Source organism: Myotis lucifugus, unplaced genomic scaffold, assembly GCF_000147115.1.
Source record: "Myotis lucifugus unplaced genomic scaffold, Myoluc2.0 scaffold_55, whole genome shotgun sequence".
Classification (NCBI taxonomy): Eukaryota; Metazoa; Chordata; class Mammalia; order Chiroptera; family Vespertilionidae; genus Myotis; species Myotis lucifugus.
Window position 1 is genome coordinate 2,536,611 of NW_005871103.1, and position 24,410 is coordinate 2,561,020.

A 24,410-nucleotide genomic window follows, 5' to 3' on the forward strand; every position below is an offset into this window, starting at 1 on the left:
CTGCCCTGAGGAGACAGAGCAAAGGGACTCGCCCAGGAAGAAGTGCCCTTTGAGGCAGGTGTTTGTAGGAATTGGGCCTGTGCACATGGAGACCAGTCACATCTTCTTGGAGTCTCCCCTTTGACAAAAGACAAAAGTTAAAGGTCCAGATCACACAAACCAGGTTCCCCAGGGCCATCCTAGGGTTGCAGCCTTCGCCAGCCACAGGTACCCAGTGAGATGCCGGACAGGCCGCTGCCCCTGGCAGGGATTGAAGAAGATGCTGCTTCCTCAAGATACAGCCCTCCCATCTCTCAGAAACTTGTCATGCGCTGGTTTTCTACTGCCCTTTGCTAACACTTAATGAAAGTACAGATAGGCACTCCACAGTGAGCACACTGTCCTCCCCACCCACTTCTGCCCATTACTGGGCTGTAGGCAGCGCAGAGCTGGATTCAGGCCGAGAAGGCCAGGTGAGCGTCCTGCACCAGCACCGATAACCTGGGGTTCTCATTGCTGACACCCCCTGCCCCCCACCCCTGCGGAAGCTACTGCCTTCTATTCAGTCATTGAACAAACGTTTGCTGAGCATTTGAAATGAGCCAGACCCTGTGCTAGGCCCCGGCAAATCAAGGGATGAGCAAGTGTATCATCTACTGGTGGTGGCAGATGGTGGGTAAACAGAGAAATGCAATATTGGGAAGTCTGCCCTTTATTTCACTGAGTTTGGGAACATTTTTACCAGGACTAGGATTAGGGTGAGGCAAGTGAGGAAGAGAAGTGCAAATGTAAGGTAGGATCCTGTCTTTACTTAAAATATTGATATTCTGTTCATCACGGACTATTTGGCATTGATTTTGATTCTTTAAAATATTGCATAAAAATGCTGTTTATCTTGATTACTGAGCTTTTGGCACCCCAATGGGAAGCAGGCTCACTGGCCTCCCCCTAGTTCCAGCCTGGAACTCAAACCAGTTCTTACTTTGTGGGCATTGACACCACAGCCAACACGGAGCACAGGGGTGTGTGAGCGGCAGCATCTGTCCTTTGGAATCTGGGCTATAACTAGACTGGCCTTGCTGCTGATTTGCTGTGTTACCCGGGCAAGCAGCTTTTCTTCACTTGAATTCAATGCCTCCTCAGGGAAAATGCTAAGCTGGGAGAGTGATTTTTTTCTACAATGTCTTCCTTTGACCAATATTTATGGAGTACCTACTGTGTGCTGATACCATCATAGGCTCTAGAGCAGGGGTGGGCAAACTTTTTGACTCGAGGGCCACAATGGGTTCTTAAACTGGACCGGAGGGCCGGAACAAAAGCATGGATGGAGTGTTTGTGTGAACTAATATAAATTCAAAGTAAACATCATTACATAAAAGGGTACGGTCTTTTTTTTTTTTTTTTTTAGTTTTATTCATTTCAAACGGGCTGGATCCGGCCCGTGGGCCGTAGTTTGCCCACGGCTGCTCTAGAGCTACTGAGGTGAACAAGACAAATTTGGGTGAGGGCACATTAATAAGTAAAAAGATAATTTCTGGCATGCTTTACGAGATATGAGAGAGAGTGTGTGTGTGTCTGAGATGTGCAATAAAGGGTCAGGAAAGTTCTCTCAGGGGAGGTGACATTTGAGCTGAAACATCAATGATAAGTAGATACCGTGGCCTGTGCCTCTCAGACCTGCAACCTTTCTTTTTCTGACAGCTAATCTTTAATGAGCCCTGCCTTTGTGCCTGTTATAACATGTAGAACAACTATACCTGTCCCAACTCATCTTCCTCAACAACGCTGTGAGTAAGGACCTGTTATATCCGTCTTTATTGATAAGGACACAGAAGCACAAAGAGGTCAGTGAATTTGGAAAGATCACTGGCTAGTGAGTGGTGGGAAAAGAACGGGCAGGTAGACACTGGGGCTTCAAAGCTTGTGTTCAGTCATTCAAAAGGTACTTAATGAGCATCTACTATACTCCACGCACGTACACTTAGAGGCTTATTTCATCCTCCTGCCCCGCTCAGCTACCAGCACTGGGTGGGTACTAAGTAGATCACAGGCCTGGCCTAACTGTTCAAATCGTCTCTGGGGGGTGATGGGACTGCTCTGGATCTTGACTGAGCAGTGGGGATGGTGGTTACAGGTCTGTATGGAATTTATCAAAATTGGCAGAATGGTACACTAAAAAGGGTACATTTTACTGGAGGTGAATTATACCTAAACTTAAAAATACTTAACCCTCCACCCTCCGCCCCAGCTGCAGCAGCAGGGGGCCTTGAAGCGGTGCTGTCCCCTTACTTCTGAGCCCGGGTGAGGGGCAAGCCTCTGGGGCGGGGCGGGCCCAGGTGCGGCGGGGCGTTGGCCCAGGTGCCCTCCAGGGCGGGGGGAGAGGGGGGCAGTGGGCGCCGCGGGCGCGGGAGGGTGGGAAGGGCTGGTGGACGCGGGGCGAAGCGGAGGGCGGGGGACGCCGGGAGAGAGGGAGGGACCTGCGGGCGGAGAGCGGGAGGCACCCGAAAAAAAAAGGAACTTCCTTCCAACCCCCGGGGCTTCGAGGGGGAAAAAACCGGGCCCCTGGCCGGGGGGTCCCTCCCAGGGAGCCCCCCTCCCCCCCCCGGGGGGCCGACCCAAGGGACCCGCTGCGAGCGGCAGGCGCCCGGCCATGTTCAGCCGGAGCTCCCGGAAAAGACTGTCCAGCCGCTCGGTGAGTGTCCCCCGCCCGAGCGGGGCGGGCGTCCCGGGGGCCCTGGGTCGCCGCGAGCGCCCCTGTCCGGTCTCCCCGCGCCCGGCGGCCGCGCACCTGTGGCCCCAGGTAAGCCGCCCGGGCGGGCGGGTGCGTGCGGAGCGCGCGGGCTCTGGGCGAGGAAGGGGTTAAGTCCTGATCCCCAGTCCGGGCGGGAGGGACCCAGAGATCGGTGGCCCACCAGGTCACAGTTTGGGGCACCCCCGAAAGCCCCCTTCCTGCAGGGCAGATGGTAATCCCACACGAGAGCGCCAGTGCCCAGTGTCTGGGCGCTCCGGCCGCGGACTTGACTTGGGGCTGTCTTTGGGGGTGCCCTGTGCTGCCCCCTTCCCGGGAGCGCCAGCCTGTTCCAGGGGGAGGGTGCACCGTGGCTGCTTCCCGGGGGCTCTGGGGCAAGGTCTTGCTTTTGTTTCTTAGAAACCGGTGACCAAGGTGTCGCCGGGAGACAAAGCCCAGCCATGGCCACTTCTTGGTGGCTGGGTGCCTTCCCCAGAGGCAGCCGCCTGGGCGGGAGCACTTCCCCATGCAGGGCACCCTCTGGGGCCCCCCACCTCCGAGGGGAACCCTGGAGACAGTCAGATGAAGGGGTGGGAAGAGTGGGGCTCCTGCCCGAGGGAGCCTCTGTGGTGGAAACATGTGTATCTTTTTGTTTTGAAGTTGACTGGACTGGGGCGGATAGAGAGAGGCCAGCCCTGCGGCGCCTGTGGTGACCAGTGCCCCGGCTTGGCCTTGCATAAATGGAGGTAGGACCCTTGGATCTGATTTCTAAGGCACAACACATGGGGGCTGTGGGGGCTGCAGGTGGGTGCGCATGTGAAAAAATACATGTACACACGTCTATGTTTCTGCTTTTGTAAATCTCACTGGTAAGCCACATGGAAAGAATGCGATGTCTATTCCTTTAAGAGCGCGACTACATCTGCTACAAATATTGAAGGTGGAAGTGGTGGCCAGACACTGGGGGGATGCAGGGGAGCGGTTCCCTGTGGGAGCGCTGGGTCCCGCAGACCCACCCTCTGTACCTAAATCACTCAGCCCCACACAATTCTACTTGGCGTGGAACTGTGTCCAAGAGCCACTGGCTGGTGTTTCCAATTGTGTTTTTAATTCAGCCCCTGTAGCTCTGGGTCCCAACCGCAAATCCGCCGCTGCCCGCCTGCGCTGTGTCAACCTCTTCGGTGGCCAGATGTTTCTTATTACTGTGCCGTGAATGTTGACTTCCAGGCAGCCCCAGCCTGCATTGGAATGATTATGTTTGGGAGACGAGGGATCGCCGTGCCCTCCCAGTGCATCTGGCTGCTGGGGCTCTGGTTGGGAAAAGTTGGGGTGCAGGCCTGCCGGGGCTCTCCCTGTGGCGATGTGAAGAGAAGAGGTGGATCCCTTTTGGCAACTCCATGAGAAGGAAAAACCAGCATCAGAACCCGGTCTCTCTTTGGTGATTGCCTCTTCCCGGCCGCTCCTCTGCCCGTTGAGAGGGCTGCTTCTGGGCACCAGGGAGGAAAGCCCGCTTTGATCCTTCTTTCTGTCTCCTTTTGTCTGCGCTTCTCTGCCTTCTCCCAGTCGGCAGTGTGAGCTGGGCACCCCGTCATAAGGAGACTCACCCCACCTGGCTCCTTCAGAAATGAGCGCTTTTGTTCCTGCCTCCGTGGGCTCTGGCGGCCTCTTTGCCTTTGTTTCAGGGACGGAGCGCAGCCCTGTGGCTCCTGAGCATTTAATAACTGTGTCAGAGGCAGGCCGGGACCTTATAAATATGTAATGGGCGGCAGGCATCCATCAGCCCTGCCGATGTCGAGGCCCCATAGGTGTGTTCTGGGCTACCCCTGTGTGTCCCAACAGGGAAGGTGGGTGATGCCTGGGAATAGGTGTAGGCGTGTTGTTTTGGGAACCAGGTCCAGGGGCCAGGACTACGGATTGGGTCCTCTCCCATCCATCTTGTGCTCAAATGGGGGGGCGGGTGGTGATGAACAGGACAGCGATCTTCAGCTTCCCCCGATTCTGCAGCCTTGGGCTCAGCTGACTGGAGTCTGTGGGGTCGTGGTACCGTGTGGGGTGTCCCTGGCTCCCCGCCTTCCGTCAGTGTGACCTCTGACTCCTAGTCAATCACTCACTCTCCCTGCTTCTCAGTTTCCCTGACTGGTAAGTGGGAACAGTACCTTACCTCCCAGGGCCAGGCACAGTGAATAAATAGGGCGACTTTTGCTCATTATTGTCAGCTGCCCATCAAGTGCTTCTCAGCGGGGGACTTAGCTGGGGCGAGGCTGCTGGCGTCCTGGCCACTGAGACTCCGGTCCACAGCCTCCGGCCCCTGAGAGCCTGGAGCCCTTTCACCCACTGAGGCTGACGGAGGGAGGACAGTGCCCGCTTGCCGCCTTGGTGGGCCTTTCTATGGGAGAGACCCTTTCATGGGCTGAGACGGGATTGCATGCGGAGCAGTGTCCTCACAGGCAGCAGAAAGGCCTCACTTTGGCCCCATGAATGGGGTGTTTATGGTGTTCTCACCCTTTGCTGGACAGGAAGCGGCTCCTTGCTTTGCCCCTCGGCTCCCCGCCCCCCATGTCATGCTTTGGGTGACCTTTGGAGAAGAGGGCTACAGTACAATGCTCTTTTTGGCCGTTTGAAATCCACAGTGCTCACTATCCACTCCTCTGACTGGAGAGGCAGTTGTGCCCGGCTGGGAGGGAAAGGCTGGCCTAAGGCTGACCCACGGAGATGAGCCTCCCTGACCCCCAACCACAGGGCACCCTAAGTATTACCACTCGGCCTCCCAGCGAGCCTCTCTGCTTCCACACTGGCCCCCCGAAGTCCACTGTCTACACGGCAGGCATCTCCTCAAAGCAGAGCCGGATTGAGTTCTAGGGAGGAAGTGTGTTGTAAACAAACTTTGCCTCGCCCTCTAGTGTGGAGCGAGGACCTTGAAGTCCAGACAGGGCTGGGCTGGTGTCTTGCTCTGGCTTTTACAGGCCCCGTGTCTTTGGGCAAATGACTTGGGCTGCCTGCCTGTCATTTTCCTCGGCGGTCACACTGGGCTCTCTCTACTGAACAAATATGTGAGTGCCTGCCGAGTGCCAGCACGAGGATAGGCAAGGAACAAAACGGACAGGATCCCTGCCCTCCACACTGGTCACGTTTAGATAAGGTGGTCAGGCCGAACCGGTTTGGCTCAGTGGCTAGAGCGTCAGCCTGCGGACTCAAAGGTCCCAGGTTCGATTCCGGTCAAGGGCATGTACCTGGGTTGCGGGCACATCCCTACTGGGGGCTGTGCAGGAGGCAGCTGATCGATCTCTCTCATCTATGTTCCTGGCTCTCTATCCCTCTTCCTTCTTCTCTGTAACAATTCAATAAAATATAAAAAAAAAATTAGATAAGGTGGTCAGGAAGGGCTCCGAGGAGGTGACATGGGAGCAGAGACCCAAATGAAGCCAGGGAGGGGGATCCTGCTGACTCAAACCCAGGCAGGAACCATCCGTGTTGCCATCCCCTGGAAGCCAGATAGAAATGGGAAGCCTCAGGCCGGCCCTAGGCTTCCTCCCCAGCTTTGACAAGGCCCCTCGATTCGATTCGTGTGCCCTCAAAGCCAGAGGAGCCTGACTTAGAGTCCGGGCCCTGTGCATGCTGGGTGCACTCCACACCCTGAGGCGCCGTCTGTGGGGACAGATGCCTGAGATCCTGTGGAAGTCTGTTTTAGTTCATGGGGATTTTCTGCACTCACTCCCCATTTTATCATCACCCACGCCTTTAGGTGGTGCATGTGGGAATTTTTTAAGGATTTTTAAAACCCCACAAGGATTTCCGTGTCTTGGAGAGCAGAGGGCTCACAATTGTCAGCTGCCCTCACCTGATCTGGGGCAGCTGGGCAGCAACGGTGGGCTCTGCTCCCCACAGGGGACCCAGCCCTGAGAGGGAGCACCTCTGGGCAGCCTCGGGCACACCCCGCAGTGGCCGGGCCGGAGGGCATTCTCATTAAGAGAAGATTAAGGCACCTGCATGGACTGCGGCCAGAGCACGCAGTGTGCTCCGGTGTGAGATAGCATTCTGAGCCGGGTTAATTGGGCTTGTTTGTTACCAGATTGAGCGGGAGAGAAATACAGCCATTTTTACATGTGTCCTTTGAATGCCTAGGCACTGACGAATTTAAAACAAAACAAAACAGCAAAACAACATCAGCAGCAATAAGGATGAGTACTGACTGTCCAGAGCTGTGCCTGCCTCCACGCCTTACTTAACATTTCTTTTTGGTCCTCACCAAACCCGATGAGGCAGATGCGATTCTTTTCTTGATGAGGAAACAGTCTGGGAGCTGCTGGAGTTTGGCTTTAAAATGCAGACGCATTTCCTTCCATTTACCTCCTCTGGTTACTTCTCTACCCTGAGGCAGAGGGCACAAACCAAGGCCCTCGGGCCACATCCAGCCTGCAGATGGGTTTTGTTTGTTCTGCACAGTGTGTTAGACAAGGGGGCGTTTTTCTAACCTTAAAATCCAGGTTCCAGCATCTATTGGAAAATCCAAAGGTGGGTAACAGCAGGGGCTGTTGCTTCGTGACAGTAACGGGCAGGCGAGAGCAATCCCCACTCATTCTAGTTCCACTCAAGCACTTCTTCAGAATGGAGGTGATCTGTCAGGTCCTGGAAGCGACTGGTACTTGCAGATCCCGAATGGGCATTCTCATCTCTGCACGTGTGATTTTAAAGAGAGGCTTCTGTACCATCAGCTAGTAGAGCATTAACAGAGGCAGGCAAGGGTTTTACCTCCTTCCTGTCTTTCACTCACTACAGCCCTTGGAGATGGTTGCAATTACTTATACCCATTTGCATAGATAAAGAAGCTGAGGCCCCGAGAGGTTCAACAGCTGCCTCAGGTCCTACAGCCAGGTGGTCAGTGGTATTCCCGTCCCGTGTGACTTCCACATTCTGTGCTCTGCACCAGGACGTCTCAGACTTGCATGTGAATTACCAGGGGATCTTGTTTAAATGCAGATTCTGATGCAACAGGGGCCTGAGATCCTGCATCTCTCACAAGTCCCCAGGTGACTGATGCTGCTGGCCCAGGACCACATGCTGAATAGCAATGGGCTGGACCAGGGGTTGGCAGACTACACCCCGCTGGCCAAATCCAACCCTTCAACCCTTCTCCTGTTTTGTGTGGCTCACATTACTTTAAAAAGAAAAATCCTCACCCGAGAATATTTTCCATTAATTTTTAGAGAGAGTGGAAGGGAAGGGGGGGAGACAGTGAGAAAGAAACATCAGTGTGAGAGAGGCACATGGATTGGTTATCTCCCGCACGCCCCCTTTCCGGCCCCCCAACCAGGGGTGGGGATTGAGCCCACAACTGAGGGGCATGCTCTGGACTGGAATCAAACCAGGACCCTTCAGTCAGTGGGCCGATGCTCTATCCACTGAGCAAAACTGGCTAGGGCTCACATTACGTTTTTAATGGGGGGGGGGAAGCAAAAAAATAATATTTCATGACATAGGAAAATTACATGAAATTTAAATGAAAGTGCCCATAAATAAATTACTATCTGAGCAAAGCCACACCCATTAGTTTGCATGTTGTCTGTGGCAGTTTTCCTGATGCCACAGCCATAAATAGAGTTGAGTAGTCCCAACCCATTGTATGGCCAGCAAAGCCAAAAACATTGCTGTCTGACTCTTTACAGAAAATACTGGTCAACCCCTGGTCTCTCTACCACTATCTAGAGCAGTAGTTCTCAACCTTGGCTGCACATTAGTCACCTGGGAATCTTTTTACAATTCCGATTTCTGGGCCTCATCCTCCGGAAATTCTGTTTCTTTGTTATGGGGTGAGGCCACAACATTAGTAACAAAGAAACAGAATTTCCGGAGGATGAGGCCCAGAAATCAGGATTTTAAAAAGATTCCCAGGTGATTCAATGGGCAGCTAAGGTTGAGAACCACTGATCTAGAGGAATATGCAAATAGCTTCCCTTAGTTTTAGAAGAAAGGAATCTGAGGACCTTTTGGAATCAAGGCCAGAGGAAGCAATCCCTCCACCTTGGATGAAAATGGTGCTGAAATAATAATCAAAGGCAACCAAAGAACCAGACCAAAGCCATTTCTAAAGGGCATGTGGAGATGAGGCTTGCAAGACCAGATCAATGAACTGCTATGGATTCTAAGCTCCTTGTAATCCCTTTAAGGGTTCAGCTTTGCTGATAAATGCATATTCGACTCTGGCATTAAAAGGCTGGCTTTCAGAACAAGCCTCCAGGAGCTGTACTTTCAGAAGCAGCTGACTTGGAAAGCCCAGAGCAGTGGTAGCTTTGTGAGGTTGTCTTAATTATGCAGAGCAGTTTGTGTCCGGACAACGGCTGCCTCTCCGGGCAGGATGCTCTGCAGTCGCTCCGAGGCCCCGCTGCCTGGGTCAGCCAAGGCTGCGCCTGAAAAGCGTCTTTCCTTAGTTGCCCAGGCAATTGTGTTGATTGATGACTGGAGTGGTAATTTGGGGAGATGCCAGCCTGGTTTCCTTTAGTGGATTGTAATTTGGCTAAGAAATGGATTCCCACTGATTGTTTTGCTTGGGAAAGAAAAACACTCTGTCTCAGTCAACTGATGTGCCAAGAAAAGGGGGGGAAAAGGTGTGCATGCATCTAGGATGTGCCTGAACCCTCAAGGTAAGGAAGGCTACTTAGCAGCTAAGAAGGTTGCTGGTTAACTCACCTGATGTCATCGGCATTTGATGCAATGCCTGATGGAAGCTGAAACACTTTAATAAGGTTTTTCTCTTGAGGAAACATATCAGTTCATTTCAATGCAGGGTGGGGTAGAAGTAGGTTCACAGTTGTATGTGAAACACAGTTTATTCTGGTATTATTATTTATTAATTAGTGTATTATTTTCCATACAAACAACTGTAAACCTATTTTTGCCCAGCCCTGTACTAATATGTTCATATTGTTGTCTCTGATTTTGAAACAAGACATGGCTATTATAGAAGACTAGAGGCCCAGTGTATGAATTCGTGCACCAGTGGGGTCCCTGGGCCTGGCCTGCGGGATCAGGCCGAAACTGGCTCTCTGACATTCCCCGAGGGGTCATGGATTGTGAGAGGACGCAGGCCAGGCCAAGGGACCCCACCAGTGCACAATTGAGGCCAGGGAGGGACACGGGAGGTTGGCCAGCTGGGGAGGAACCACAGGAGGGCTCCAGGGTGTGTCCAGCCAATCTCGCTCAGTCCAATCGGCTGGACCCCAGCAGCAAGCTAACCTACTGGTCGGAGCATCTGCCCCCTGGTGGTCAGTGCACGTCATAGCGAGTGGTTGAGCAGCCTTAGCATATCTTTAGCATATTATGCTTTGATTGGTTGAATGGGTGATTGGACAACTGGACACTTAGTATATTAGGCTTTTATTATATAGGATTTAAAAAATCACACACACACACAGAAAGCATAGAGGGAAAAACCCTTAATTATAACTTTGAAACTAAGGTCAGCAAACCACACCAGTGGAACAAAATCATCTGGCTACTTGTTTTTGTACAGCCTACTAGCTAAGTATAGTTTCCACATTTTTAAATTAAAATAAATATTTAAAATTGATATCAGAGAGGAAGGGAGAGGGAGAGACAGATAGAAACATCAGTGATGAGAGAGAATCATCTATTGGCTGCCTCATACCTCGCCCCCCCCCACCCCCTTGGGGATCAAGCCTGGAACCTTGGGAATGTGCCCTGACAGGGAATCAAACCCTAACCTTCTTGTTCATAGGTCGATGCTCAACCACTGAGCAACCCTGTGGGCAGTTTACACATTTTTAAATGGTTGGGGAGAAAAATCAAATGAAGAGGTTATGATTGGATGGTCAGGGCACATGCCTGGGTTTCAGGCTAGATAACCCCAGTAGGGGGCATGCAGGAGGCAGCTGATCAATGATTCTGTCTCATCATTGCTGCTTCTATCTCTCTCACTCTCCCTTCCTCTCTGAAAGCAATTAACATATATTTTTTAAAAAAGAGTAACATTTTATGGCACATAAAAATTATATGAAATTAAAAATTCAAGTCCATGAATAAAGTTTTAAAGGAACACAGCCATGCCCATTTATTTATATCATCTGTGGCTGCTTTGGCTCCAGCAAAATGGAATCACTGAGCTAGTCCTCATGGTCCACAAAACTGCAAGTTTCACCACCTGGCCCTGTGCAGAGACCTGATGGCGTGTATTTCCTCAGTCATTCAGAGTATGACTTACTAACAGGCTTTTACAGAGAGTACACATTCTGCATATAGTCTTTTGTAACTGACATTTTCATACTTAGAAGTACTTTTTGGATGTCTTTACATTTCAGGCAAAAAGATCTAACACATTTATTAGCTTTTAGAATCCAGTGTATGGATTATTATTGAATTAAAATTTTTCTATTCATGGCCACTTTGGTGGTTTTCCATTGTTCCTTATTAGATGCTATATGACAATAGCTTTTCTTATGCCACAACTTGTCTGTGTGGAGCTCTTGTAAATGGTGCCAGCTTTCACTTTTACTCCTTAAAAAGTTTGAGTATATTTCTGTGTTTGAGTGTATGTGAAATATATATATATTTCATTCTTTGGGCTGAAACTTTGAAAATCCAAGTTTGTATGGCAGTCTCGTAATTACTCCTGTTTAATCACCCTGCCTGACAATTTGTGCCTGATGGATAGTGAGAAAACTCGAGCATCTCTGTCAGTCATCATCTTCTCAGAATACACTTTATTTGTCTTTGATTCTGAAAGTGATACCCACAGTCCATTGAATGGTTGTCATTCAAGCTTACATTTCTGTTGCTTAAGGTTAGTGGGATGAGGGAAAATCTCATAAATTTGTTGTTTTTGTGGTCCCTCGGCTCAAAAAACCAGAAGGTTATCCTTTAACTCTGGGATTAACGAGTACCCAGAGGGAATTCCTGTGGACAGAGGGAATTCCCTAAACAGAATGATTCCAGATCAGTGAACATTGCGAGATCAAAAGGATTCAACCTGCCTGGTGTGCGGGAGAGCTATGTGGGGAGGGATCTCTGGGGAGAAATGTGTATTTCCAGGCAGTGACTTAAAACTTCTAGGAAGCTTGTAAAGGCTTATGTGGGAGCATTGTAGCTGAGTGGTTAAAGGGACAGGCTTGGAAGACATTTTTGCCTCCTACTATTTGTGGGAAAGTGACGTAACCTTTCCCAGTCTTTCTTTTTTCATCTGAAAAAATGGGAATAATGTTACTTAAAATCTGAGGTTATCTTATGAGGTTGTTATGAGGATTAATGGGACAATGTGTGGGCTGTGCCTCTGTGTGCATGGTGTGTAGCTAGGCCTTCATATATGTTTGTGGTTGCAAGAGGGCTTAATGGAAATAGGACTGGATAAGGAGTAAAACTGGTGCATGGCCCTCGGAACTGCAGGTTCTATATAGGGATCGAGTCCCTTTCCCACCATGAGCCGTAAGCCGTCATTTGTTAAATGGGGGTGATGGTTCTTGACTTGGGGACTTGGCTCAGAAGAGCTAGTGGACTCCTCTCCTCTGTGGGGGCTTGGGTTCTAAAGGAATGAGACTGATGGACTAGACCAGGGGTGGGCAACCTTTTTGTGAGTGCGTGCCAAAACCAGCAAAATCTCTGACTCAAAATTCTTCTGCGTGCCAACCCTAATTTTTTGAGAACATGTTACGCCTACTTGATATCTCTTAAGGTGTACGTATGTGAAGAACCTTGAAGAAATAATAAAATTCATTCGAGCAACAAAAACAGTGTATGATGATGAAAAATACATTTATTTTTTAATGTATACATGTTATGTAAAATTATTTATCTAAGATGCACCTACACTGAATTTATCTGCAAAATAAAAAAGTTGATATTAAGGAAAAAATTGTAAATGGAAGATTATAAGAGAGGGTTTCGCGTGCCAGCAAAAGTTACTGGTGTGCCATGTTTGGCACGCGTGCCAGGGGTTGCCCACCCCTGGACTAGACAGTGGTCAGCAAACTCATTAGTCAACAGAGCCAAATATCAACAGTACTTCTTCAAAATAGACTCTCCCAGGCCGAAAACCGACTTCTGCGCATGGGCCACGAAGTTTCAATCGCACTGTACGTGCGCCCGCACGTGGTATTTTGTGGAAGAGCCACACTCAAGGGGCCAAAAAGCTGCATGTGGCTTGCAAGCCACGGTTTGCTGGGCCGCAGTTTGCCAACCACTGGACTAGCAGATTTGTACAGCCCGCCCCACACACGCACCTGGGGCCAACTACACTTCAGATGAAACGGACTTGAGTAGAATTGGACCCTGTGCCTTCACAATCTTTTTGCTTAAGTGAAGTGTGCATATGATGTTTCTAAAAACAATTTGCAAATTCTATTAGGAAGATGACATTTAAACTCTGACCCTGGGGTCAGTATATAAAAGGGGCCATTTTATTCCTTAAGCCCACTAAACTGGACCATGAATATTCATGTCCAATATGAAAGCCACACATCATCAAGACAATCCATCATCCAGTTTACCTTGGCTGCTTAGTGAGTGTGAGTTTTGTGGCTTCCACATGCCATTCGAAACACTGCCATTGACGGGGTCGCCAGTCCTTACCGGAGCTCCCTCTCCTGGGGCACGAGAAGCAAGGACATTTATACAATATTTGACCCAATTTCATTTGACCCTGGAGACTCCTGAGATAAGATCTGGCCTGTACCTATATTTTGCTCACAGTGTACAGGATTTTAAAGTTTAGTTAACTGCCAACATTTTGTGTACAAAATCAGACTTGGGGTTTTCTCTGGAATCATCAAAGTTGCTGGCAACTCGGAGCTTCTATTCCTTCCTTCCCTTTAGATAGTGCAGGCGTCCAGCTCGTCCCAGCCCCCATCACCGCCCATCGCTTACACCGGCCTCCGCACCCCTCTACATGCCTGGCTGGCTGCGGTAGGCATCTGATTTGAAGAAGCAAGTGAGTGAATATACACGACTGGAAGGATGACATGAATGGCAATAAAGTTGCCACTTGGCAGGGACAACTGTGCTGAGCAAATCCTCAAACTGGTGACTTTCCATCTGGGAGATGCCCTTTAGGAGGAAAGAGGCAACATTATTGGGGGCCTGCTGTGTGCTTGGTTCTTTCGTGATCACCCCATGTCATCCTCAGAACAATTCTCTGAGGCATGTGTTTACCTACAACTTTTTAAAAAATATATATTTTTATTGATTTCAGAGAGGAAGGGAGAGAGAGAGAGAGAGAGAGAGAGAGAGAGAGAGAGAGAGAGAAACATCAATGATGAGAAAGAATCATTGATCAGCTGCCTCCTGCACACCCCTTACTGGGGATCGAGCCTACAACCTGGGCATGTATCCTGACCAGAATCGAACCTGGGACCCTTCAGTCCCCAGGCCAATGCTCTATCCACTGAGCTAAGCTGGCTAGGGCTCCTTTCTACTTTTTAAATACGAGGAAACTGAGGTCCAGGATGGTTAGGTAACATGCTCTAGGCCACGCAGGTAACAAGTAGTGGAGTCAGGATTTGAAACCAAGTCTTTAGGGATGGAGATCACACGTTTTTTAACCAAGCATTTTGGCATTTGACCCTCCTGGTCTAAATAGACAACTCTGCCTTGGAGAAAACAGTCTTATATTCCTAGTGGCCTGGGGATGACATCTGACAAGGAATGAAATGTCTGGTATATTTGAGGGGAGTGGGTGAAACTCCTCTAAAATCAGAGGGTGTGGAGCTGAGCTTGTTGGGGTGTCTGAAAGGTGAGGAATTGAATCAGATACAATGCGATTTCCAGTAGGAGATGACTGGCCGTTTTCTAATCAGACCTGCACACCCTGAAGGGGCCCCATTCAGCCTGTTCACAGCTTTGGTGTTAAACTGAGCGATCCCGCCAGTTTGTAACGGGCGGGTGGTCCTCAGGAAGGTCATTTGCATGTGTCCTTGGAGGAAACCTCCACAGAAGGGGTCAGTCAAGGCAGGAAGTTTACTGCCCATCCTTCAGCAACCAACTTAAAGTCAACAAACTGAAAATGAACAAGAGGGTCATTACCCGTGTTGGGACCCATGCTTTCAGCTTTGCTCCCCAATGCTTTACTGAGCCTGCCCGACACCATGTTGCTAAACAGACGCAAGCACATGTGACCGCTGGAAAGCATTTAATGAGAGCGCCATTTGATTTTCTGTTTGGTAAGCCACTGGGTGATGCAGAAACGGCTTTCACGCTTCTTAAAAGCCGGCTCGTTACGGGGACGCGGAACACCCAGAATGGGTCTTCCAAGTTTAAGTGCTGAGGAATTAGGCCTCCCGGGGACTTATTAGAAGAATGCAGGTGTTTCCTCTCCTCGGCACACTCTGAAATGACTCTGATAATACAATTTCTCAAAGTCTTTCGTTCCCAATCAGGCACCAGGAGGCTCCTGTCGCCTGCATCCTCGGTGCCTCTGCTTTGGAGCTTCTCCAGCAACTTATTGAGTTGTTTGGAAATCCTGACAGACGCCTTTTATCTTTGTGAAGCCAAAAACACGGAACAGTGGGTAGCAGGGAGTATCTCCCTCATCGTGGGTCCAGAATATTCGAAGCAGCGGGAGGGACACATACATATGTTTCTCTGAGTTCTGGGAGGTGGAACGATGTAATGGATGTTTCCAACTGCGAGGGTTTCAGATCATTTTTCTTTTCTCTCAGCTTTTCAAAATCCTGGTGATAACAGCATTTTGAGGCAGGTTTACTTCTTCAAATTACTTTTGATCAAATTGTTGGATGATAAATGTGCAGTGTAGATAATTTGGAAAATTCGATTTGGAAAATCAAATGATAACAAACAAGCCTAACTCCAACACCCACAGAGGAACTCTCTTAGCATCAGGGCGTGGTTTCTGTTTGGTTTCTTAGAATTTCACAGTCGTGTTAGTTTTCTAGAGCTACCGGAACTAACGCCGGCACACCGGGTGGCTTCAAACAGCAGAAATGTGTTGTCTAGAGTCTGGAGGCTGCACGTCCAAAATCAAGGCATCGCGGTGGGGTCCTCCGCAGGCTCTGTCCATGCCTGTCCTCGCGGCTGGGGGCTCTTGGACTCATTGGCACTTTGGCTTGTGGATGTGTCACTCCACCTCCACCTCTGCCATCTCCCGGTGCCTGATTCAGACCTCGGAATCCGTCAGTACGGGCAGGAAATCTCACCCACTAATAGCACCCACTAGTCACATCTCCCGGAGTCCCTGACCCTCTCTCCTCTTGTAAGGACTTGTCTTTGGATGTGGGCTCTCCCCAGCCCAGCATGACCTCACTTCCAGATCCTTAACTTATCACATCTGCAAAGACCCTTTTCCAGTAGATCACTTTCAGAGATTCCAGGTGGAGGTGTCTTTTGAGGGAACAGCTATTCAGCCATTAGCATCATGATGGTAATGAGCACATGCAGATACTGCTCTGGAGCTGTGTGCCCGCCTAGGCTTCCTAAGTGTGTTGTTTGTAGAGCTGCAGTGGCAGGCACGGGAGGTGGGGCTTGGACTTGGGGCCCCTTTGGGGAGATGCTTGCCTTGTCTTTCCGAGGCGCAGTTAAAAGCTGGCCACAGGACCGGACTGTAATGAGCTGCTATTAGCGGCTGGAATTTCCTGCCTGTATTGATGAATTCCGCTGTCTGAATCAGCTGACCCCCAGGTCACCCTATGAAGTCCATCCATCTTCTTTTAGCTTTTGTTGGGCCTTGCCAGGGAGATGGATAGGAAATGAACTGGTAGTCTGTGGACAGTTACTTGTGGGAAGAGCTTTTGGCCCCAGGCCTTTTAATTAATGTCTAGGTTATATAATTGATTAACTTTCAAAGGCAAAAAAAAAAAAGTCCTCTGTAGGAAAGGAGATTCTTCATGGTCCTAAACGAGGTCCCATCTCCACAAGATTGTGCCAGAGCTAACTCACTCCACCCCTCCTCCCGCTCCTCACTTCTCTGCAAATACAACCAGAAAAAGTGTAACATTAATTGCACTTCCTCACTCCCTGATTTCTGTTAAATCCAGCACGAATGCATCTAGGCTATTCAGAATAAATGATCTGAAATAAAATGAAAACAAATTATGATTTTTTCATTATCATCATCATGTTAGCTATCATTAATTGAACATTTACAATGTGCCAGGGATATTAGATTCTAAGCACCTTTCTTATATTCTTTTATTTAATTATTGAAATCCTTTATGAGATAGATACCAGTATCGACATTGGTTTCATGAAGAAATTGAGATGCAGCAAATTGAAGTTGCCCTTATGGTATTAAGGCTGAGGTTAGAGCTGAGGACTCTGCAGTCTGGGCTCTTAAACACTATGCCTGGCTCTGGAGAGATCTCCCCACTTGAACCAGTTGTAGGGCTGATCACCTCCCCCTCAGAGTTTCCCAGTCCCTAGCTCTCAGTTGGTGCTTACAATTTACATGTAATGAATTAGGTGCTGCTGCTGGTCCAGGGAACAGAGTTTGAGAACCACTGGTCAACACCATAGCCCAGCCCTCCAGGACTTGACAGTGACATCCGGGCGACCAGATGAACACGATCGCCCAGGTTAGCAGGTCACAGCTTTCTTACCACACAGTAGCTCGGATTACTGCTGAGGGATCCGCATTGCTGTTGAGGGCAGGGAGTTTAGATTGGAAAGAGAAGCCCTCCCACCCCCGACTCAGGCTTTAGTGTATTCTTGGCGTCCTCCTCTTTCCTATCACTTAGAGGACATGGAATTTAATAAAATGGTTTTTAAATTCTTTTATCAACTGTAAAGTAGAACAGCCAAGGTCTGGTGTCTATGAAGATGATTGAAGATGAATGCAAGGTCTAGCCCCGCCAGGTAGAATACAGCGGAAGGCCGTACAGATGACAGCAGTGTGGTGCTGGAGCAGGAGCAGATCGCTGACAGACCAGACATCTCCAAAGCTAGAGCGAAGTCCTTGTGGCACATGGTGTATGATGGAGGTCACACGTAAAAGCAGTGGGGGGACCACTCACTGCACGGTGCTAGGACACCATTCACTGGAATAAAAAGGTATTAATACAAAATTTTTAAGTAAAAGAAAATAAATTTTATTGTGGATGAATGCTTGCACAAATTTGGAAAGTAAAAGGCATATCTAAATTCAAATGTTTTCCCATTTTTTTCTCTCCCTCACGCTCTACCCTCTAGCCACACTGGCCACCGTACTGGTCCCCAAACTCAGCAGCCATATTCCCACCTCATGGCATTAGCCTTTGCTGGCACCTCCCCAGGACTGGCTCCCCAGGTGTCCCCAAGGGTTGTCCCTCACTTCCCTCCTGGCCTCTCCCCTGACGTCATTTCCTTAGAGCAGTGTTCACTCCGTCCTCAAATGCACTACAGTTACTCCACTCTCCCACCTGCCTCCCCCCCCGCCGTCTTTTCAGAGCACTTATCTTTACTTGACATCATATTATATTTTCAGTGGATTACCTGGCTTTCCTTCTGCCCTAGAATTAATTACTTTAGTCTACACAGGAATTTAAACTTTATGAGGATATTTTCCCCATATCTCTTTTGTTCAGTCCCTCAACACCCAGAAGAATACCTGGTGCATTGCAAAATCCCAACAGAATTTGTTAAACGAATAAATACATAAATGGGTGATGAGGAACTCAGATGTCATAAAGGAAGGTGGGCTATTTTGACATGAATAACAATTAAAGTGGTCAAATGACAAATTGAGAAAATTATCTGGAACACATGATATCCAGAAGTCTAATATTTTAAAATATGCAAAACAGCTCTAATACAAAAACATGAAACAGCTCATTAGAAAACTGGGCCAAGGATCTATCTCATCAGGCAGATGCGTGAGGAGGTATCATTTGTTTTCTTAATGGTGCTACCGTTTCCAGTGGTTCTGTGTATTTGAGTTGAATATAAATAGCTGGGAGAAGATGTATTTGTGCAGAATGGTGAAGCCTGTGTTCACCAAGCTGTAGCATCTCTTTCCTAGGAATTATTAAAACAGTGTGCATACTATTTGGGCTAAGCTTTGTTCGCTTTGTCGGGAAGATTAAAAGACCTCCTACGATTCCTTAGGATTTGGAGTTGTCCATGGGTGTAAACATGACCCAAAGAAATGATAGTGTGATTTAAAAGATGACAGAAAAACAACCACTATCAACTATAACATCTACCAGGTCAAAAAGTAACATCTATATCTAGGGACGTGGGCATTTGGCCGCTCATGGCTGCGTTTCTGTTTTCTTGTCACAGTGAGTTGGGAGTGTTGCACTGGCGTTCAGTGGGCTGGGACAGGGATGTGGAACCTTCTAGACTGTGAGACGGTGCCATGGGAGACGTTCTGCAGACTGAGATGTGGCATCACCTGAAGGCAGTCCTGCCCCCAGTGCCCAGGGTATTCCCACCCAGTGAGAAGCCGTGGGAGTGCTGCAAACAGCAGATGCCCTGGGAAGTGCATGGTGACCCTCTGGACCCCAGTTTCCCTCACCTATAGATGGAGGGAGATGGATGATAGACACAGGAGAGGTCACCATCAACACGGCGGCACAGCATTCAGGGCTTCCCTGCTTAAATAGCCCACCGCGGAGATTTGGGCAAGAAGGGATTTGAGAGACGAGTTCTTCACTCGGTCCTCCTGCGGGATGAGCCCCGCACTCCATCTCATCTGTAAAACACCCAGTCAGGAGGTTGCCTTCCCTCTTCCCGCCCCTCCAGCTGTGCTGTTGTGTGTGTACGGAGAGTGCATTTGTTCCTGAACCTGCTATGCAGTTATACTTGCTACTGTAATTACATAAATACCTTCACAAACCCATGAATGTAATGCGAAAAGAACGAAGAGTTATTTCTGTGGAAAACTAAGCTGAGCCTTAGCTGGTTTGGCTCAATGGATAGAGGGTCGGCCTGTGGACTGAAGGGTCCCAGGTTCGATTTCGGTCAAAGGCACAGGCCCGGGTTGCAGGCTTGGTCCCTAGTAAGAGGCGTGCAGGAGGCAGCCAATCAATGATTCTCTCTCATCATTGATGTTTCTATCTCTCTTTCCCTCTCCCTTCCTCTCTGAAATCAATAAAAATATATTTAAACAAACAAACAAACAAACAAAAAAAACCTGCTTGAAAATGCCCCAATAATGACTAGTAAGAGCAAACTAGTTTAATTAGGTTCTGGGGAAAACAATTATAAAACATTGGGGATGATGCAGAAATTGTAGAAGGACCTAGATTTTTTGACATCTTTAATTTCTGACACCACTCTAAAAACAACCAACCAACCAACCAAAAATAACCAGAAATTGAAGAGGCATCATAGGTGTGTTTTATGCATGAAATAAAGGGACTCAGATCTGCAAGCCCATGTGCAAACCCCTCTCCCACTCTACATGAATGTATGGGCACGTATTTCAAGGAAAAAATTAAAATATGTCTTTATCATTATCTTAGGATTTCTCAATGTGATAGACACCTCTTGTCCCCACATTTATTGGCTAGTTCTTCCTTAGAAGTGTAACTTTCAAACTATTGTCCGGCTCACAGCCTGAGAATTAAGAGAGTATTTCCCAGGCCTCCTTGCTCGTAGGGGTTGTCATTTGGCTAAGTTCTAGCCAAAGGCATATGAGTAAAACTAGTAAGTACATCTTATGGAAAGAGCTTCTCAAGGGAAAGCATGGACCTTCGTTTCCCTGCTGCCTGTCCAGTGGAATGTGGATGCGATGGTTGGAGCTCAGGCAGCTAAATTGGACCATGAGGTGGGAGCCCCGTGTGAAGAAAGCAGAACAAGACAGGCAGTGCCTTGGACTGCGTAACTCCAGATTGTATTTACACGAGAAAGTGGTTAATTTCTGTGTTGTTGAGGCTACTCTTATTTTGGATTCTCAGTCATCTACAGCCGGAGTTTATTCCAACTGGGCTGCAGTTGTTGATCCTATTGAATAAGGGAGGCTCTGTTATACTGGCTACTGCCCAAGGGTCAAGAATTCATTTTGACTCTTTCAACAGATTTCCTAGGGCTGTCGTTTCCAGCAGTAGGGTGCCCACCATGCTCTCAGTGGTTGAAAATAGTTCTACTTGTAGGAGTACTTGTGAGTGTGCTGTTCCAGAATACACTGACCCGAGGCCGGGATGACTTCATCCGAGACCTTGACTTCTCAGAAGTTATTAGAGTAAATTGAAGCGCATGTGGTTATAGTAGGTGTTAATTTCCCATTGTTCGACTTCTCTGTGAATCTGCGCCATTATCTATCGAGGAATAACCTGGAACGTTTCAGGAATGTCATCGAGTAGCTGCAGAAGAGCATGCGCGGTTCTGGAATGCATTTAGAGCTGCTTATTTTAGGATTAAAGCGTAGAGAATGGAGGGATATGATTAATCCCTTCGATAGCCCCTATCGTTTTACCAGCAGATGAAGCAAGGGCTTGGGTTCACGTTACATGCCTGAGTAGGTATGCCACGGCGCTACTGTATGTGAGAGTGGGCGGTGCCTGGAACCTGATCGCCCGTGTGTGAACGGAAAATGGCATGTGCCTGTTTAACCTCGTAATTAAATAATCACCAGCAAACACTTTCCCTGCTCGGAAATCTGCCTCGTTGGTTGTATCCCAGGATAGTGTTCTGTGTGGAAGTTGTTAAGCAGGAGTTACCTTTCTGGTGGTTATTCTTGACCAGCTTTCTCAAATTGTCTGAAAGAATGATAATAATAAATGTCTGAGAAAAAAAATTGGATGACATTTTGGGGTCAAATTTTCACAAGCAAGAGGAACACAGTGGGAAATGGATTTATAAAAACTTAGGGAGAATTTACTCATTTAAGAAAATTTATTGTGTGGCTACTATGGTCTCACATGCCTTGAAGGACAGTAAAAAATGATATAAATTTATATATTTTAAATAAGTTAGATACATATGAATATCTGTGTGCTTCTATGCATCTGTTTTGTCCCCCCCCCCTGCAATGGTGGCAGATACTTTATTTGTGTGACTTAACAATATATCTTTTTTTTCAATTACAGTTTCTTTCTATTTCCTCTGTATTAGTTTCAGGTGTACAGCATAGTGATTAGATAATCATATACTTTACAAAGTGTTCCCCTTATTTTCCAGTATCCACCTGGCACTGTACACAGTAATTACAATACTAGAGGCCCAGTGCACGAAATTCGTGCACGGGTAGGGTCCCTAGGCCTGGCCGGAGATCAGGGCCAATCGGGGCCTTTTGGCTGCTGGTCAGGGCCTTCCTTCATTCTGTGCCACCTCCTGGTGGTTAGAGCATGTCATAGTGAGCTATTGAACTCCTAGTCTCCCGGTCGAACTCCCAGTCTCCCAGTCGAACTCCCAAGGGGAGACTTTGCATATTAGGCTTTGATATAGATAGATAGATGATAGATAGATAGATAGATAGATAGATAGATAGATAGATAGATAGATTATTGACTACATTCCCTATGCTGTAATCTATGTCCTTGTGACTATTTTGTAAATACTCATTGTACTTCTTAATCCCTTCACCTAATTCACAAATCTCCCCCTTCCCCCTGGCAACGACTAGTTCGCTGTCTGTGTCTATGAGTCTGTGTCAGTTTTGTGTGTTCATTTATCTTATTCTTTAGATCCCACATGTAAGTGAAATCATATGGTATTTGTCTTTCTCTGACTGACTTATTTCACTGAGCATAATACCCTCTGGGTCCATCCATGCTGTCTGTCACAAATGGTAAGATTTTATTCTTTTATGGCCGAGTAATAGCCTGGACTGTGCTGCCCCCAAGTTTTGTCATCTCATCCCTGGGTCTTGAGTGACACACCTGTAAAAATCAAGGGTTTCAGCAAATTAGGGAATAAAACCCTTCTTCCTCATTCTTCCCTCCAGAAAAGGTGCTTTAAATTAAACCTTGAGTCCGTTGGAAAATCTCAGGTTAGTGCCCTGTCTTCTCTCGGTCTCCTCCATATCACTCTGCCTCTCCAAACCACAACTGTTTTTGCCTCAGCAGCTGCCCTTGTCTCCTAACAGATGTCCCACCTCCACCTTTTCAGCCCTCTAATCCATTTTCCACTCGGATACAAAGAAACTGTTCTTATGAAACATGCATGCACGTGTAAGGCATGAACAATGGAGATGCAGCGAGCCTGCCTCGGCTGGAGGAAGGAGAGCCCTGTGGTTATGGCCACAGCGGTGACCAGGCTCCTGAAGCCGACGGTGGCCACGCCGCCGCTTGGCTTTCGGTTTTGCCACCAGTGTGCCCCCCAGTAGTGCCTCATTTGCTCCTGCAGTTGTTTGGTTGGGATGCAGACGCGAGAGCCCCTCTGGACCGCTTTCCTGGGGGCCTCGCCAGGCCAGGGGCTTCGCTGGATGAGGTTAAGCTGTTTTCCAGAGAGCCTTGTGCCACTTTACACTCCCGCCGGCAGGTAGCATTCTGCTTGCTCCCATCCTCCCTCACACTTTTGGTCACATCTCTCCTTCATCCTCTGTGCATGTGGCTTCCTCTGCCTGGAATGTCATTTCCCATCTGTCCCGGCACTGGCTGCTGCTCCCGCATCCTCCAGCCTTAGGCTAAACGTCACCGTCTCAGACCATCTCTCTGACCCTAGCCCCTTGTCCCAGGACCATAAGTGCCACAAGGGCAGGGCCCATGTCTGCTGGTTCATTGTATTCCCCAGGGCCTAGTGTAGTGCCTGGCACATAGTAGGTGCTCAATCAGTAGGTGGCTCAGGAAGCAAATGGTCCAGTGAGTCAAGTTTCCAAGTCCTCTCCGGTCCAAAGCCTCCTGGTCCAGGGAAATGAAATCAGAATATGCCACCCGTGTGCCTCTGGCTTCAGGGCGGTTCCGTGGAGGAGATGGTGCCAGGACACCATTGAAAGGGTGCGGTGCTCAGCCGCCTGGGCCCCAAAGCATTTGTGACCCCCAAAACGGTGTCTGCTGGGAGCAAGGAGCACAGAGCACAGCGAGTGGGGTGGTGAACTTGCTCACCTTCAAAGGAAGGAAGGCGGTGGATGCGATGCGCTCCTGCGGGGACAGAGGGACATACCTCCCAGCCACCTTGGGTGGACACCGCACAAAGGAAGTGATCCCGGGACAGACGCCTGGGGATGTTTTCCTTGAGCCCCGATTCCCAGAGCGGACATCTGAAATGGCCTGGGGGTGGTTTCCTGCCTGCGCTCCTGGGAACTGGACTCCATCAGCCCTGAGTGGCAGCACTTTGCCCCTGAGCGGAGCGTGTTCGGGGCCGGGCGGCCCAGCTGCAGGTCCCGCGCACTGGGTGGGATTGACACGCTCGTGCTGAAAAGTGAGCAGGGGGGTCCCGACTGCTCCCCACAAAGAGTGAAGTCTGCTCCGCAGTCACTGACGGCACTTCTCACGCTGACTCTTATCAGATGGAAACGGGAGGAAATGGCCGGCGCCCCGTGTCCTTGGGAAACGCCAGCAGTACGGCACCCCTGGGGGTGGGACCCGCTCAGGCGGTTCTCTGTGCTCAGTGACCCGCTCTGTGAGCGCGGGCACGTCACTGTGCCTCAGTTTCCTCATCTGTAACCCCAGCACCTCTTCACCACATTTCCAGTAAGAAAAGCGAGATTATGAAGGAGAAACACTCGGGACATGGCAAGTTCTTGAATTTTCCTTTCCCTTTTGAAGAACTGTCACCCTGGTCTTATACTGAGGGAGTGAGGGGTGCACCAGGAGGTCGTCTTGCTGGAGTCTGCGGGTGAAAGGGGGCCTGGACCCGGATCCAGGGCTTGCGCCCTGCTCTCTGGCCC

The 24,410-nt window shown here is 49.0% G+C and overlaps 1 protein-coding gene across 1 annotated transcript in view; it reads left to right on the top strand.

The window, feature by feature from the left end:
• The first annotated feature begins 2,604 nt into the window (after positions 1 to 2,604).
• Positions 2,605 to 24,410, top strand: part of PRICKLE2 (prickle planar cell polarity protein 2) — a 317,482-nt gene continuing 295,676 nt past the window's right edge. The window contains exons 1-2 of the mRNA XM_023754050.1: positions 2,605 to 2,671; positions 3,368 to 3,453. Coding sequence (XP_023609818.1) covers positions 2,630 to 2,671; positions 3,368 to 3,453 — 128 coding nt within the window. The 5' untranslated portion in view covers positions 2,605 to 2,629. The remainder of the gene's footprint in view (positions 2,672 to 3,367; positions 3,454 to 24,410) is intronic.